This window comes from Cynocephalus volans, chromosome 10, assembly GCF_027409185.1.
Source record: "Cynocephalus volans isolate mCynVol1 chromosome 10, mCynVol1.pri, whole genome shotgun sequence".
NCBI classification, from domain to species: domain Eukaryota; kingdom Metazoa; phylum Chordata; class Mammalia; order Dermoptera; family Cynocephalidae; genus Cynocephalus; species Cynocephalus volans.
In genome coordinates, this window is record NC_084469.1 from 114,082,317 (window position 1) to 114,100,211 (window position 17,895).

General features: G+C 43.4%; 1 protein-coding gene across 7 annotated transcripts in view; it reads left to right on the plus strand.

Annotated features, from left to right (window-relative positions):
* Positions 1-74: 74 nt before the first annotated feature.
* Positions 75-17,895, plus strand: part of KLHDC4 (kelch domain containing 4) — a 64,320-nt gene continuing 46,499 nt past the window's right edge. For 3 of the 7 annotated variants that reach the window (XM_063111516.1, XM_063111517.1, XM_063111518.1), the window contains exons 1-4: positions 75-213; positions 4,839-4,930; positions 6,397-6,475; positions 7,302-7,400. In XM_063111516.1, the coding sequence (XP_062967586.1) occupies positions 118-213; positions 4,839-4,930; positions 6,397-6,475; positions 7,302-7,400 (366 nt within the window). In that variant the 5' untranslated portion in view covers positions 75-117. Of the gene's footprint in view, positions 214-4,838; positions 4,931-6,394; positions 6,476-7,301; positions 7,401-17,895 lie in introns of those variants that run through there. The other 4 variants (XM_063111521.1, XM_063111519.1, XM_063111522.1 and 1 more) reach the window with 4 other exon arrangements.

Here is a 17,895-nt window from a genome sequence, read left to right on the forward strand (position 1 = left end):
TCGGGGCAGTCCGGAAGTGACGCAGTTTACGCGCGCCAGCCTCGCCCCGCGAGCACCTGCTTCCGGGTGAGCGCTGCCGGCTTGTCCGTGTCCCGGCGCGGCTTCTCACCCAGCGCGATGGGCAAGAAGGGCAAGAAGGAGAAGGGCCGCGGTGCGGAGAAGACGGCCGCCAAGATGGAGAAGAAGGTGTCCAAGCGCTCGCGGAAAGAGGAGGTGAGCGGGGCCCCGTGTGCGCCGGAAGCGGGGGGCTGAAGCCGTAGGGACCTCCGGCAAGGGCCCGCACCCTCCCTAGCCTCCACACGTGCCCGGGCCCCACCGCCCTCCAGGAGCCAGAGAACTGCCCCTTTTCACCTGCTTGCTTTTCTTCGTGTGGTGTCACAGGCGTCTCCGAGCGTGTCTTGTGTGCTTCCTCCCTTCCCACTAGAGCGAGGGTGGTGGAAGAGGCTGGGAATTAGTGTAAGGGACCTGCGGGTGAGTCTGGGCTGCCTCTGCAAGGTGTGCGGTCTGGGAGTTTCTGAGCCTCACTCTTCTCATCTTTCAAAAAAGGGTAAGTAATCTTCGCAGCAACCCTGAAAAGTGAGCATCAAGTGGAATTAAGTAGGTGAAGAAGCCACTGGAACTGTAGGGAATTCCGTAACAGTTCGTGGTGACCACCACATCTTATTTCCTTCCCTGCCCTCCCTCCTGCCCCCTCTTCCTCCATTTCTTCCTTCCCTCGTCCCAGGATCTGCAGGTGCATCAGTCCTGAACTTGAGGTTGAGTTTGCTGTTTTCTGTTGACGACTGCCTGTGGGCTTCCTAACCTGGGCACTCACAGTAGCCCGTGTTTATTGAGTGTTCGCTGTGTGTCAGGAGCTGTGCTTTCTGGGCTCTGGTCCTCACAACCAAGTGAGTTAGGTAGCACTGGCGTCCCCGTTTGATAGGATGTCAGACTAACAGGTTACACAGCTCAGGGTCACGCAGGCATAAAGTGGTATGGGACTGGAATTTGACCTGATTCCAGTCCAGAGCTCTTGACCACATTCCTTTGCCCCTTTTCTTCCTGAGGCATTCATCTCTCCATTTTCTGATCCGTCAGATAAATCGGGTTGGACTTTTCCCTTGCACTCTCTTTAGGCTCTAGCATTCTAAGGCTCTTGACTAAGTAAGTGCACAGGCTCTGCAGCCAGGAGTCTGGGTTTAAACCCAGCTGGAGGGCCAAAGAGGAGCATGCCCTGCCTGGTCAGGGCTGTGGCACAGGAAGTTAGTTTATCTGTGTGGCGTTTTTAGGACAGTGCTGGGCCCAGAGTAAGCACTCGGTGGCTAACAACACTGTCATCTTTACTCATCTCCACATCTCCCTGCGGTGCCCACTTCTTAGATGATCATAATGGTAACTTCCCAGAAGAGAGAGCCTGTCAGACCTGGGACTTTAAATGTTATCTTAATTAATTCTCACAACACACCATTAAGATAACTGGTCATCTGATTAGTCCAGGCCTGCAGAGGATAATCTCCCTTTCTTAAAGTCAGATGTGTCATGTAACACAGCCTCTTCATGGGAGTGATATCCTATGAATCAGATCAGTTGGTTGACACCTTCACTCTGTCTGTCCTAGCCTTGCCTGCCTCTCCAGCTTTCCCCAGCTTACTCCACTCCAGCAACACCACCTTCATTTGAGTGTCTTAGATATACCAAGTTCTTTCTGCTGTGGTTCTTTCCTTTACCCCAGCCACACTCCTCGTGACTGACTTGTTTTCATCTTTCAGTTTGTTGTCACCTTGGATAGGTAGTCACTGACTAGGCCACCTGTGCCACGCAGACCCCACCCACTCCCTGTTCCCCAGCGCAATGATCACGAGGCTCAGCCCAGCTTAAGAAGTGCTCTGTTAGAGTATTGGGGCGCAGCTTTCCTAGCTTGCAGATGTTAGTGTAGTCTTGAGTAATTTGTTCAACACACAAGGCACATGGAGCGGCTACTGGATTAACTGACAAGAAGTGGACGAGGTGGGAGTGAAACCCAGTCACCTGACACCTGAGTTTGCGCTCCTAGTGAATGATGGCATCACCTCCTTCAGCTGGGCCTCGATTTTGCCATCCGTGTCTGGAAAATACTGACAAAGCCTGCTCCCAACAAGAGACAGATGGAAGCTCCCTATCCTTGTGTGACTGGGTTAAGTACATGGGGGGTGGCCTTAGCCTGGTGGGCAGCAGTGCCACTTGTGCATCGGGACTGATACAGCACCTCTCCCTGTCAGACCTGGTGCCCCTCATTCCAGCCCACTCCTCTTCCTCTTGCCTTCTGCCTCTGAGGGGAGCCATTGAGGACCAGGAGCCAGGGCCTCTGACCCAATTGTGACTCCAACAGTCCCTTCCTCACCCGGGCCTTGAGTACCTAATGCAGTGTGTTTTGTATTAGAGGATATAAGTTGGTAGAGCCACTTTGGATCCTAATTTGTCAATGTCTAGGAAAGTGGAAGCGACACCCTAGCAGTTACACACCTAAAGATTTCTCTTGGAAAAACGTTCCCTGTCTACACAAAGAGACAGGTACAAGAATGGCCATAGAGTAGTGTTTGTCAAAACAAAATATTGGAATTAACCCAGATGTTCCTCAGCAGGGGGATGGATAAGCTGTGACTCGTAATTATGTCATAGTGGAAATGAATGGATTTAGCGTATCAAACTGTTTACTCAACCATGTTCAGCAAAGCAAGTTGCAAGAGAACATACAGTATGATACTTTATTAGTCCGTTTTTGTGTTGCTATAACACAATACCTGAGACTGGATAATTTGTAAAGAAAAGAGGTTTGTTTGTCTCATGATTCTGGGGTGCTGCATCCGGCATGGGCCTGAGGCTATTTCCCTCATGGTGAAAGGCAGCAGGGCAGCCTATGGGTGTCAGGAGATCATGTGGTGAGAGGAAGGGAGAAAGGGAGAGAGGGGGGAGGTGCCAGGCTCCTTTAACAATCAGCTCTTCTGAGAACTAATCCACACCTGTGAGAGCTCACTGAGCCACACCCCCAAGGGAGACCATTAATCTGCTCATGATGCTTCCGCCCCCATGACCCAAACACCTCCCAACACTGCCACATTGAGGATCACATTTCAACATGAACTTTGGGGGGACAGACATAGCCAAACTATATCAGATACCATTTAATGAAATTTAAAAATGTAAATAATGCTATATATTGTTTAGGGATACACATGTATAGTAAAAATATACAGAATAATAAGCACCAGGTTCCAGATAGTGGTCATTCAGGGGATGTTTGGAGTGTTTTGTACACATGGGGTGCCTACTTTGTTAGTGATGCTTTGTGGCTTAGGTTGGGGGATGGTACAGGGGAGTGTCTTGGATTAGTTTTTGTACCTTTTTGTGTGTCTTAAAAATAACATTTAAAAATAATGAGGAGTGGACCCTGCTGTGAGGCCCTAACCTAGAGGATTGACCTTCACTCCGAGACTGAAGGGCGAGCAGGAGGAAATGCAGGAAAGGGGCTTGGAGGCTGTTCAGGCCAAGAGAACCTGGTGTCTTAGTTAAAGGAACTGCAAGGAAGCCAGTGTACCTTTGGAGAGTGAAGGGTGGAGTGGGAGATGAGTCTGGAAAAGTAGGCAAGGGAGGGAACATGATCTGGAAATGTAGGAAGAATGTGTAACCTACCTGTATTAGTCTGTTTTGTGTTGCTATAATAGAATACCTGAGACTGGGTAATTTATAAAGAACAGATATTTATCTGGCTCACGATTCTGGGATAGCTGCATCTGGTGCAGGCCTCAGGCTGCTTCTGCTCTTGGTGGAAAGTGGCAGGCAGCCGGCAGGTGCAAGGAGATCAAATGGTGAGAGAAAGCAAGAGAGGGGGGTGGGAAGGAAGAGGGGCAGACCTCGGGACTCAGCTTGAGCAAGGTGAGGGGAGTGAGAGTTCAGAGAAGAGATTAGGGCTAGGAGGGCACTTTCCAGATGACAGGCATGCCACGCATCAGAGGTGAGGAGTTCCTAGTAAATGTGGGGAAATGGCACTGGATGGGGGTGGGAAGACTGGTTCCAGCGCTGCCTAGCTGTGCCGGTAAATCAGCACCTTCACTTCCAAGTCTGCTTCCACAGTCATGAAAACAGAGGCCTTACACAGAGTGACTGCAGCCGGTGTTTGCTACGTCCCTGCAGTACCGATGCTGTTCTAACAAGACATGGGACATGCTCTCACGGAACTAGTATTATATTACCTTGTGTGTGAGTGTGTGTGTCATGGCGGAAAGAAAAATAAGCAAGAGAAACATCAAATAGTGCTATGCCGACAGTAAGGCAGGCTGTTGGGATGGCATGGGCCTGGGTTTAGGAGAGTTTGTTGAAGGTGTTAGCAGTGCGGTCAAGGTGGGCTTGTTTAAGTGCAAGGTCCTCGTGGGGGTTGCGGGGAATGAGGTGTTGGAATAACACAGTACTTGGTAGTGCAGACGTCCACACTTCTAGGAAAACTGCCTCTGAGGTCAGGCCCTGGGTGTTTTTGTATGTATCAAGTTCTGTGTATTTCAAATGGGTGGAGTAATGTCATGATTCACCATGTAATCAGACCCCGTCAGATGAGATCAGTGGGGGAGGAAAGCAGGCTAGGCTTTTTGTTTGTTTTTTTAGAAGATGACTGGTAAGGGGATCTTAACCCTTGACTTGGTGTTGTCAGCACCACGCTCTCCCAAGTGGGCTAACCGGCCATCCCTATATAGGGATCCGAACCCAGGGCCTTGGTGTTGTCAGCACCACAATCTCCCAAGTGAGCCACGGGCCGGCCCCGGACCAGCTTTTGGCTTCCTGACAGGTTCTAGAAAAGCATCTCAGATGTGGCTGGTTGTCTCCCATAGGAAGACCTGGAAGCCCTCATTGCACATTTCCAGACGCTTGATGCCAGAAAGACTCAGGTCGTGGAAACCCCATGCCCCCCACCTTCACCAAGGTGAGTGAGCAAAGAGTCTTTGTACTACAGTTTCTGACCGTTTCTTTTTCTTCTGTAAGTTGGAAAACTGTAAATCGGCACCATGTTTTCATGAATGACTAGGCACTTGGGACTTTTTCATCATTAGAACCTGTTCCGGATCACTTTCTACTGAAGAATGGGGGTGAGGCTATTCAGCTTTATTGTGTAGAAATGTTGTAATCGGTCTCACAGCACAGCTGATCACGGGGGAAATGCTGCCAGGTTTGAAAGCTCCAAACTATGACACTTTGTGGATAAAGTGTTGCCCCAATGAGCTTTTCTTTAGTTCTTAAGGTATTTTATTAATTTTTTTTTTTAAAGATGACCGGTAAGGGGATCTTAACCCTTGACTTGGTGTTGTCAGCACCACGCTTCTTTCGCTTAATATGTTTTCGAGCTTCCTACATGTTGTAGCACATAACAACTTGTTGCTTCTTGTGCCTGAATAGTGTTCCATTTTGTGGATGTGCCACATTTTGTTTTATCTGTCATCTGCTGATGGACACTTGGGTTCTTTCTACCTTCTGGCTCTTGTAATAGTTCTGTCATAAACATCACTGTCCAGGTGTCTGAGTAGACACATAGGAGTGGAATTGCTGGGTCATATGGTAATTCTGTTTAGCTTTTTGAGGAACCATCAAGCTGTTTTCCACAGTGGCTGCACTATTTTAGTACTGGTGGTTGCTTTTCTGCAAAATTTCTCAGCCTATGAAAATGTTTCTGTGCACAATAAATCCCCAAGAGAAAAATAGATTTTTCACATTTCCCAAACTTATTTAACCTTGAAACCTGTTTTTCCTATGAGAAGCATCTTTTGGGATTAGTGTTATGGAACACACCTTGGGGAACCCCAGTATAGGGGATTTTGGAAGAAGGGTGTTTTCCAGTGTTCACGGTTTCCTTGTAGCTATTCTGCTCTCATGTGTGAAGTATTTAGATTTTCTACGTGAAGGTATCTGGGACATATATTGAAATACTTAAATAATGGACATTTTAGAACAGTTTTGATTGTGATATAAGAGGATAGACCCTTAAAATAGGACAGTTTTGGAAAATTTGACTGATGAGTAGGAGTATCGAGACTTTTTATCACTTTTTTTTTTTTTTTTTTTTGGCGGCTGGCCAGTATAGGGATGGAATCCTGGACCTTGCTGTTATCAGTACTATGTTCTAACCAACTGTGCTAACTGGCCAGTCCTGCCTGATGATTTTTTAAAGCCAGATGCTGTGTCAGGCAGCCCAGATCCTGGGCTCTCCTGAGAGAGTGAACCTGGGCGTAGTGTAGTAGCCAGAAGGTAGAGTCAGTCCAGACTCTTCTTTTACAAGAGTTTAGAAAGGGCGACTCCCTGGCGATAGAATGGGAGAGTGTTCCGATGCCAGGGGACTGGCCTGGACGGTATCACGTGTTTTGACTTGTGTTCATCTGCTGCTCATGTCTCTTGTAGGTTAAATGCCTCCCTCTCGGCTCATCCTGAGAAAGATGAACTAATCCTTTTCGGAGGTGAATATTTCAATGGCCAAAAAGTAAAGTATATATTTTTTCTTTTCTTTCCAAATTTCCATGGGTCTTACTTGAAGTAAAACTAATTTAAAGCAGTGATATCAAATACTCATCAGTCCTTTCACGCCCCTCCATCATATCTCATCTGCTGAGCCATCAGTCCTGATGTGAGGTATTGTCCTTGACAAGTCACCCTGGACTCATTCGGGGACCAGAGTGACTCTTGGCATCAGTGTCACAGGGTCCTCATCTCCCCTGACTCCCTCCAAGCCTCAGCTCTCCTCTCAGTCACCGCCTGCACCTGCTGGAGGCTGACCCACGTGCTGTTCTTCCTCACTGTGGGTTTTCATGTTTCACAGTCACATTTCGAAAGTTGTTTTGAATAGGGAGAGTGCTGGTAAATTGTAGGGCTAAGTTTTATCTTTGAGTGGGCTGGAAAGACCCAGGTTTTAGAGTTGTATGTGAAACAGTTAGCAAAGCATGAGCTCCCTATCCTTCCAGTCCGCAGGGAACTTGAGGGTCTGATTTCATTCATTTGCGTTCCCTCCGAATTTTCATGCATGTAGGAGGTAGGCTTGGATGAGGAAGATGGCGGGTCTTACTGCGCAGCAGAGGCTCTCAGCACCTTAGAGGTTAATGGGTGTGATGGACAACTGTTTTTCTTTGTGTTGTCATCCCAAAGGATCGCAGGGACCAGCTGCATGGCCTCCCTGCATTGGTGGCATTTACGATGCTTTAGGAAACATGTTTCCCAGGGAATTCTAATGATGCAGATCATTCTTGGTACTTAATGTCACCTGCCTGGAAGCATCTCATTCATGATACTGATGTTCCTCTTCTTTCCTACAGACTTTTTTGTACAATGAGCTGTATATTTACCATATCAGAAAGGACACCTGGACTAAAGTCGACATCCCCAGCCCCCCTCCAAGGCGCTGTGCTCACCAGGTAACGTGAGGATCAACTACCAGCCTTCTTCACTGTTTTCCTGTGCGAGAGTTGGGTGGACACTTTTAGAGTTTGTAGTGGCGGGCAGCCTTATGGGCCATTCCGGTGCTGCTGTTTTCTAACTTGACCCCTTCCTTACTGAGTTGCTTTACACTTCCGTCTCCTCACCTGTGAGACAGGGAAGTGATACCTGCTCCCCAGGCAGTGCGAAGATGTGAAATACCCCCTGTAAGAACTCCTAGTGTCATTCTGGGCCTGTGACAGCCACTCGGGAAAGTACTACCTCCCCACTTGAGTGAGAGGACCCCGCATAGGCCCAAGAGAGGGACCAGATGGTAGAACAAGAAAACGGGGTGTTTGGGAGAGGCATAAATGGTGGAAGGAAAATAATCATTTTAGAATGAAAACAAGTCATAACTGGGGATAACGGAGAAGTAGCATTAAATTGGCTACTAGTTAGTTGTTAACTAGTATCTGCTTACCCAAGGAGAGCATTCCTGTCAGGGAAGGGGCTCCTGGTTTTGGATGTTCTTATAAGCTCTGTCAGGGTGGGCACTCTGACCTTGTTCATTATTATGGTTCTATACTTAGAACAGTCCCACTCACTCAAAAAATGATTTGAATGAGTGCCTACCGCTTCATTGTGGAGAAAGATCATGGTATCTGGCTACCACAGCATGATTAAAACATCCCTCCATGATATTTGGTTCCCTTTTTTCTGATTCTGTGCTCAGAAGTAGCCTACTGATCTGGAATTGAATCTGAGAGGAGGCCCGCCTGCCTGAGCTGCATGAATGTCTCGTGTGGACCTAGGCCTGCATGCGTTTGGACTGGCTCATCTCCTAAACTAGAGGAATGCACTTGCTGGTTTCAGAATCAGATCTCAGGGGCTGGCTGGTTAGCTCAGTTGGTTAGAGTGTGGTGTTGTAACACCGTGGTCACGGGTTTGGGTCCCCTTACCAGCCTGCTGTCAAAAAAATAAGTAAAACAGTGCCTGATACAAGAATCAGATCTTAATATGCTTGGATTTTAATAAATAAATGGATCTTGATAAGTTCCTGTCCGTTCACCAGAGCCTGTTCCAGTTCTATGGAAGGAATAATCTGTTCCAGGCCTCCAGGCTGAGAGCATGGCCTGTCTGCAGGTGAACACTCTGAGGTGTCCAGCTCTCCTGGACGTCTCATCAGATTCACAGGGCCCCAAAGTGTGCTGGGATACTGATGGAGCAGTCATACTTCCTTCCTGTGTCTCTGTCTTGTCAGGCAGGCTCTGGGGCTGCGTTTGTGTTTATTTTCTTATCCATTTTAATCCTAGTTATTAGTGGTATTCTTGAAAAATTAATGTCATGAAAGCCTTTGTGATTTTTAATTCCATTGTTTCTGTAGGATGCTCAGCAGCTCTGTTCAGGTGGACACCTTATAAAGACGCTCTTTGTCTGGGGCTGTGCAGTTAGGGTGTCTAGCTGTTTCTGCAGTGCATTTCACAATGAATCAGAGAGGTGGGAAACAGCATTGGTTAGAAAGTCTTTCACCTATAAGTCATTACAGTCCAAATTCTGCTGCATTTATCTCTGGGACCTAAAAAGTTTTCTTCATTGCGGACTAGTTTAATGAGTATAGTGTTAAAAGTCGTGTTCTTTGTCTTGTCTTTAATCATTTAGGAGGCAGAAGTCCAAGGGAATGGACACAATGCAGCCAGGTTCCTTGCTATGGTGTAGCAAGGGTTATCTTTTGTCCAGTTCCCAATAAGTCCCTCATTTCTATCTGAGTACTGTCCACATTTCTATCAGCATTCTGCTTGCCACCACATAAGTCTCTAAGACATTCCAAACTTTCCCTCATCTTTTTCTCTTCTTCTAAGTCCTCCAAACTCCTCCAACCTTTGCCCATTACCCAGTTCCAAAGCTGCATCCACATTTTCAGGTATCTGTATAGCAACACCCCACTCCTCGGTACCAATTTTCTGTTTTAGTCCGTTTTGTGTTGCTATAACAGAAATACCTGAGACTGGGTAATTTGTAAAGGAAAGAAGTTTATTTGGCTTACGATTCTGGGACAGCTACATCTGGCATGGGCCTCAGGATGCTTCTGCTCATGGCAGAAAAGCAGCAGGCAGCCGGCGGGTACAAGCAGATCACGTGGCGAGAGGAAGCAAGAGAGAGAGAGAAGATGCCAGGGTCTTTTTAAGCAACCAGCTGTTGCGGGAACTAATAGAGCGAGAACTCACTCGTTAATCCCCCCTCCCCCAGGGAGAGCATTAATCCATTCATGAGGGATCCGCCCCCATGACTCAATCAGTTTCCAACACCGCCACATTGGAGATCAAATTTCCACGTGAGTTTTGGAGGGAACAACACATCCAAACTCCATCAATAATATCTGCTCTTTGTTGTTTCCTTCCTTCTACCTTGGGTTTAACTTGCTTTTTCTATCTTCTTAAGGTGGTAACTTAGGTAATTTCTTATAAATCTTTTTTTCTAACATAGGAATTGAAAGCCATAAATTTCCCCATAGGTGTTGCTTCGGCTGCAGCCCACAAGTTTGATATGTTGTGTTTTCATTATGATTCTGATTGAAAGTATCTAACTTGTGTTTAGATGTTGTCTTTGACCCATGGGTTACAGTATTTAGAAGTGTGTTATTTAATTTACAAGACGTCTTTTTTCATTACTCATTTCTAATTCTGTTGCAGTCAAAGAGCCCTTTATATGATTTAAATCCTTTTAAATTTAAGACTTACATTATGGCCTAATATGATCTATCTTGGTGCATGCTCTGTGTGTATTTGAAGAGAATATACATTCTCTAGTTGAGTATAGTGTCCTTACTAGGTCAAGCTGGTTGATAGTGTTTAAGTCTTCCATATCCTTACTGACTTATCCCTGATAAATTTCCCTGTTCTGAGGTTTACTTTGTCTGCTATTATTAGCAAAGCCACCCCAGATTTCTTAGGATTAGTGTTTACATGGTATATCTTTTCTCCACTTTTTACTCTTAACCCATTTGTGTCTTTATATTTAAAGTGTATTTCTTGTAAACAGCACTGTGGTTGAGTCTTGTTTTTTATGCAGTTTGGTAGTCTTTGCTTTTTAATTGGTGTATTTTTTCCCTTATATTGAATGTAATTGTTGATATGGCTATCAGTCATGTTTTTGATGCTGCTGTTTCTGTTTGTCCCAACTGTTATGTGTTCTTTTCCCCTTTTTTTACTGTCTCCTTTTGGATTTAACTGTATTTTAATATTCTGTTTTTATTTTCTCTTGACTTATTAGCAATTCCTCATTCGTGTTTGTTTTGTGGTCATTCTGTCTGTGGTTTGCAATATGCATCTTTAACCTAGGACAGTCTATCTTCAAACAATATTATGCCACTTTTCATAAACTGTAAGAACCCTACTACACTAGAATACCCACGTTTCTCCTTCTGTTGTTTGTGCTATTATTAGCATATATTTTATTTCTTTATATCTTATAAACCCCCTACAATGCAGTGTTACTGTTTTTGCTTTAAACAGTCAATTTTTTTTCACATTGGTTTTTCTTTTTGAACATTTATTTGTACATATTTGTGGGATACGGTATGTTTCAATACATGCATATACTGCACAATGATTCAGTTAAGGTAGATAGCATAGTTTTTGTACCCATTAGTCCACCACTTTTCCGCCCCACCCCACCACACCCCACCCCACCTCTGGCAGCCATTATTCTACTCTCTACTTCTATGAGAACCACTTTTTTTTAGATTGCACATATGAGTGATATCTTGTGGTATCTGTCTTTCTGTGCGTGACTTACTTCACTTAGCATGATGGTTTCTAGTTCTATCCATCTTGCTGCAAATGATAGGATATCATTTTTTTTAATAGCTGAATAGTATTCCATTGTGTATATAAACCACAGTTTTTTTATCCACTCGTCCATTGATGGACATTTAAGTTGATTCCATCTCTCGATTATTGCAAATAATGCTGTAATGAGTGCAGGTGTCTTTTTGATATATTGATTTTGTTTCTGTTGGGTATATACCCAAGTAGTGAGATGGTTGGATCATAGGGTGTATCTACTATTAGTTCTCCGAGGCATCTCCATACTGTTTTCCAATAAACAATTTGTTTATTGGCTGTACAATTTACCCTCCCACCAGCTATGTAGGAGAGTTCCCTTTTCTCCACATCCTCACCAGCATTTGTTATTTTCTGTCTTGTTGATAATAGCCATTCTAACTGGAGTGAGATGATATCTCATTGTGGTTTTAATTTGCATTTCCCTGATGATTAATGGTGTTGAGCATTTTTTCAAGTGCTTGTTGGCCATTTTTATGTCTTCTTTTGAGAAATGTCTATTCAGGTCCTTTGCCCATTTTTTAATTGGGTTATTTGATTTTTTGCTGTTTAGTCATTTAAGCTTCTTATATATTCTAGATATTAGCCCCTTGTCTGTGTAGTTGGCAAACACTTTCTCTAATTCTGTAGGTTGTCTCTTCACTTTGTTGATAGTGTCCCTTACTGTGCAGAAACTTTTTAGTTTGGTGTGGTCCCATATGTATATTTTTTCTTTGGTTGCCTGTATAGTCTTGCTCAAAAAAGTGCTGCCCATTCCCATTTCATGTAGTGTTTCCCCTATGTTTTCTTCTAGTAGTTTCAGAGTTTCAGGTCTTAAATTTAGGTCTTTAAACCATTTTGAGTTAATATTTGTGTATAGTAAGAGATAGAGGCCAAGTTTCAGACTTCTGCATGTGGGTATCCGGTTTCCCCAGCATGTGGGTATCCGGTTTCCCCTCTTCATTTGTTGAAGAGGATATCTTTTCCCCAGTGTATATTTTTGGCACCTTTGTTGAAAATCAGTTGGCTATAAGTGCATGGTTTTATTTCAAGGCTCTCTGTTCCATTCCACTGGTCAATTTTTTTTTATGCCAGTACCATACTGTAGTGGATTGAATTATGTCCCTCTAAAACTCATTGAAGCTTGAATTGTGTTCTCCAAGTTTTATGTATTAGAAACTTAGCCCCCACTGTGACTGTTAAGAGGGTGGGAAATCCTATTATGGTAATTGAAAGGTGAAGCCTTGAAGAGGTGGTTGGATTGTAGGACTGTGCAATAGTGAATGGATTAAAAATGGTGATCAGAAGCATGGTTCTGAGGGCTTTAAAAGAAGAGGAGAATCTCCCTCTCTTGCTTTCTCTGCTTCCACCATCTCGCATTGTGAGACCCCTGGGTCACTGTTGCCACCACCAGATGGACTTTGGACTTCCCAGCCTCAGAAACTGTAAGCAATAAATCTTGTTTTCTTATAAATCACCCAGTTTGAGGTATTTGTTATAAGCAACAAAAACAGACTAGTACACATACTGTTTTGATTACTATACCTTTATATTATATTTTGAAATCAGGAAGTGTGATACCTCCAACTTGTTCTTTTTGTTCAAGATTACTTTCACTATACAGGGTCTTTTCTGATTCCATACAAATTTTTACATCTAATTTCTGTAGAGAATGTCATTGATATTTTGATAGAGACTGTGTTGAATGTGTAGATTGCTCTGGGTAATATGGACATTTTGATGATTTTAATTCTTTTGACTCATGAACACGGGATACCTTTCCATTTATTTGTGTTCTCTTCAGTTTTTTTCACCAATATTTTATAGTTTTCTTTGTAGAGGTGTTTCACCTCCTTCATTAAATTTACGCCTAGGTATTTGGTTCTTTTGGTAGCTATTGTGAGTAGGATTGCTGTCGGGGGAGGGAGTCTGCCAAGCCTGATAGTCAGTCTCAACCCACCCTGTCCTCTTACCAGGTTCTTGACTCCACCACAGGAAAGAATTCAAGAGCAGAGTCACAGTAGAAAGTGAAAACAGGTTTAATATAACAAATAAGACATACAGATTTCAAAGAAAGAGTGTGGCCTAGCTCCAGACACTGAGCAGGGCCCACACCAAGTTTAATACAAAATGAAGAAATACACATTTAAAGTTCAGTACAGAGTGCAGGCTGGCTCAAGAGAATGAGCAGCTGCTTGCTGAAAGTAAGTTTGATATAAAAGAAAGGTTACACACCCCAGCCAGCGAAATGTGGGTTGGCCCCAGGAAAGTGAGCAACAACCCTGCCTCCTGCTGGGATTTGGTTTTTATAGTTTCACTGTCTAATACATATTATTGCTATCTAATGAATATTCAACTAAGGGGGTGGTTCCCAGTTATGTAACATAGTCATGCACCAAACACATTCAAGAACAGTCTGTGCTCTTTAGCACCCCTAGTGGAAGGTCATTCAGCTACCAGGGTTACTCAACCCCTCTCCACTGAGTGTGCCCAGCCACTGGATTTGCATAAGCCAGCCTCCTGAGTTCTCAATTTCCTACTGTTGGTGCCCAAAATAGGTCTAACTAGCAACAGTAACTTTCCTCTAGAGAAGGGGACCTGAGACCTTGAGGAGTGGCTTGAAACCTGGAGGCATGTCCTAAAACCCAAACCCAGGGAAACTGAGCACCTCCTATCTCAGGATTACTTTCAAATTTCTTCTTCAGCTATTTTGTTGTTAGGTAAAGTAAGGCTATTGATTTTTGTGTTTTGATATTGTATCCTGCCACTTTACTGAATTCATTATTAGCTCCAGTAATTTTTTGGTGGAGTATTTAGGGTTTTCTATGTATAGGATGATGTCATCTGCAGATGGGGTAATTTGATTTCTTCCTTTCAGATTTGGATGCCCTTTATTGCTTTCTCTTATCTTATGGCACAGACTAGAACTTCCAGTACTATGCTGAGTAAGAGTGGGGAAAGTGGACATCCTTGTGTTGTTCCAGATCTTTAAGGAAAAGCCTCTCATTTTTGTCCATTCAATATGATATCAGCTGTGGGTTTGTTGTACATGACTTTATTGTGTTGAGGTACATTCCTTTTATACTTAACATGTTGAGTGTTTTTATCGTGAAGCGGTGTTGGATTTTGTCATATACTTTCTCTGCGTCTGTTGAAATGGTCATATGTTTTTTTCCCTTCATTCTGTTGATGTGATGTATGGTGTTTATAGGTTTGCATATGTTGAACCATCCTTGCATTCCTGGGATGAATCCCACTTGATCATGGTGAAAGATCTTTTTAATGTGTTGTTGGATTCCGTTTGCTAGTATTTTGTTGAGGATCTTTGCGTGTGTGTTCATTAGGGATGTTGGTCTATAGTTTTCTTTTTTTGTTGTGTCTTTTTCTGGTTGTGGTATGAGGGTAATGTTGGCCTTATAGAATGATTTTGGAAGTATTTCCTCCTCTTCAACTTTTTGGAAGAGTTTGAGAAGAATTGGTATTAATTCTTCTTTGAATGTGTGGTAGAATTCAGCAGTGAAGCCATCTGGTCCTGAGGTTTTCTTTGTTGGAAGATTTTTTATTCCTGCTTCAGTCTTATTACTTGTTATTGGTCTGTTTAGGTTCTCTAGTTCTTCATGATTCAACTTTGGTAGTAATATGTGTCCAGAAATTTATCCATTTCTTCTGAGTTTTCCAGTTTGTTTGCATGTAGTTGTTTGTAGTAGTTTCTTATGGTCCTTTGTATTTCTGTGTTATCAGTTGTAATGTTCTCATTTTCATTTCTGATTTTATTTATTTGAGTCTTCTCTCTTTTTTCTTCACTAATCTAGCTAAAGGTTCATCGATTTTGTTTATCTTTTCAAAAAACCAACTCTTTATTTCATTGCTATTTTGTATTTTTTAAATCTCTAATTCATTTATTTCTGCTCTAATCTTTATTTCTCTCCTACTGATTTTGGGTGTGCTTTGTTCTTGTTTTTCGAGTTCCTTGAGATGTAACATTAGGTTATTTAAAATCTTTTTTAGATGTAGGCATTTATTGCTATAAACTTACCTCTTACAACTGCTTTCACTGTATCCCATAGGTTCTGTTGTGTTTTCATTTTCATTTTAATTTCTTTTTTGATTTCTTTGACCCATTCATTACTTAGGAACACATTGTTTAATTTCCATGTATTTGTATGGTTTCTAGTGTCTTTTTTGTTGTTGATTTCTAGTTTTATTCCATTGTGGTCAGACAAGGTAGTTGATATGATTTAGATTTTTAAAAATTTGTTGAGACTTGTTTTGTGTCCTAACATAGTGGTCTATTCTAGAGAATGTTCCATGTGCTGCTGAGAAGAATGTGTGTTCTGCAGCTGTTGGATGAAATGTTCTGTAAATGTCTGTTAGGCCAAATCAACCTATAGTAGAGATTAATGCTGATGTTTCCTGGTTAATTTTCTGTCTGGATAGTCTGTCCCTTGCTGAATGCTCTGAGTGATCAGTGACATCTTTTCACTCTGTCTGTTTGGAGCTTGACTGTCTCCAAGCCCTGCGTAAGCTCAGGCAGCCTTCAAGGTTTTGGCTTCACGGTGGTGGTTCCTTGCCCTGCCTGCTGTGGTCTCAGCCCAGGTACAGCTTTGTGTTCAAAGACTTCGGGGGATCCCATGCAGATTTCTAGGACTTCTTCTCCCAAAGCTACTCTCTCCAATGCTTTGCCCTGAAAATTCCAGCTGCCTCAGCATCCCTGAACTGCAGCCTTGGTCTCGGCTCAGCAAGAACACCCTGCTGTGTGTGGGCACTCATCCCTGCGGCGGGGTGAGGGACTGCCTCCAGCTGCTAGAGTCTCCACAGTCAGAAGGTTCCCCTTGCTTGATTACTGGCAATCAGGATCAAGGCCTACATTTCCTGCTGTCCATTTTCTGCAGGTAGTTGCTGCATAGGTTTTGTCTGGTTTTCTCCTTGTTTATAGTGGGAGGAATAATGGGGTACAGTTGGGTTCATCATTGTTCGCATAGAAGTATTATGGTGGGTCTTTATAGGATTAATTACTTTTCTTGGTGTTCATAATTTTTGTAGTGTAGGTTAATATAAAGCTCTCAAACCGCTGAATGTAGGTCTGCTTTCTATAGTCCCTCTAGATTGGACTGTGCTGAGTTTGGTATTTCAGTTAAGATTAGTAGGATGTTAAAGAAATCTTACCAGTTACAGACTTTTTGCCTGGAGTTGGACTTAATAATTTTTAAGGATGGCTTTAGAAACTGATTCTGCAAATAATAAATATTCATTTTGAAAAAAATGAAAAGATTCAAAAGGAAAGTAAGTCCATTGTCCATTCTTTGAAAACTGTTGATTTATATTTTCTGCCTCTTTTCTCTGCATATATATTTCATACTAATGAAATATGTATATGCTCTTTTTATACTGTTCTTCACAGTTGTTGTGTGTGTTGTATTATTTGTAGTGGTATTTTTTTTTCTTTTTTAAAATTTTGTGCAGCTTATTGGGAGTCAAATGTGAGGATCGACCCAAGAAACACCATCCGATAGCATCAGAGGGGTGCTCCCCGTTTATAGTAGTTTTCTGTGGCATTGGATAATCTTCTGTAAAATGATATTTCAGAATCCATTGTACTGTGTAGTGTGGTTGTACCACCTAACTTCTCTAAACTCAAAACATTTGTTAGTTTTTTTATTTAGGCTAAAGATCTCAGTTGGCTTTATTGTGAATCTGAAATCAGGCAGCAAGTTATTTCATAAAATAGGGTAAGTGTCCCACATATGTGAGGGTTGAGCCTAAGCCAGTCCTCACGTCTGCTGTAAAGGTTTGAAGTGATCAGTCTGTCTTTATGGAGCTGCTAGGCCTTTAGGCTAACAGGAAACCTGGCTTGTCCCTTTATAAATCAGTCATCTGTGCTGAGACGATGCACACAAATACTACTGAAAATGGGTTGGAGTGGAGACGGCTGTGTCACCCTTGGTATGATGGTGCCACCAAACCCCTTCAGTTAGCCTAGGAAGGAATGGCATCAGTGCAGAGGGGTGGCCCTAGGTGCCGGGTGGGGCAGAGGACCTGCTGCAGAGGGTACTCAGGGACAGAGCCTTCTGAGAGCTGCCTCTGACCGACCAGTGCTCGCATGGCTATGCATTGGCACTTCTCAGTGCCCTGTGGATGTGTTCTCAGTCTCACCGGATCCTCACTCTCACCCTGAAATGAGGGAGAATAAGGCAGCAGGCTTTTAAGAGCAGCCTCTAAAGTTGCCACTGTTGAGCTGATAGGTCTTCACCCTCTGGGAGCACTCAGGTGCCCTTATCGTACTTAATTACAGTACCAGTGTATTAGTCTGTTTTGTGTTGCTATAACAGAAATACCTGAGACTGGGTAATTTATAAAGGAAAGAGGTTTATTTGGCTTACGAATCTGGGACAGCTGCATCTGGCATGGGCTTCGGGCTGCTTCTACTCTTGGCGGAAAGTGGTAGGCAGCTGGCGGGTACAAGCAGATCACATGGCGAGAGAGGAAGCAAGAGAGAAAGGGGGAGGTGCCAGGGTCCTATAAACAACAAGCTCTCGCGGGAGCTATTAGAGCGTGAACTCACTCATTACTCCCTCCTCCCCCAGGGAGAGCACTAATCCATTCATAAGGGATCCGCCCCCATGACTCAATCAGTTTCCAACACTGCCACATTGGAGATCAAATTTCCTCATGA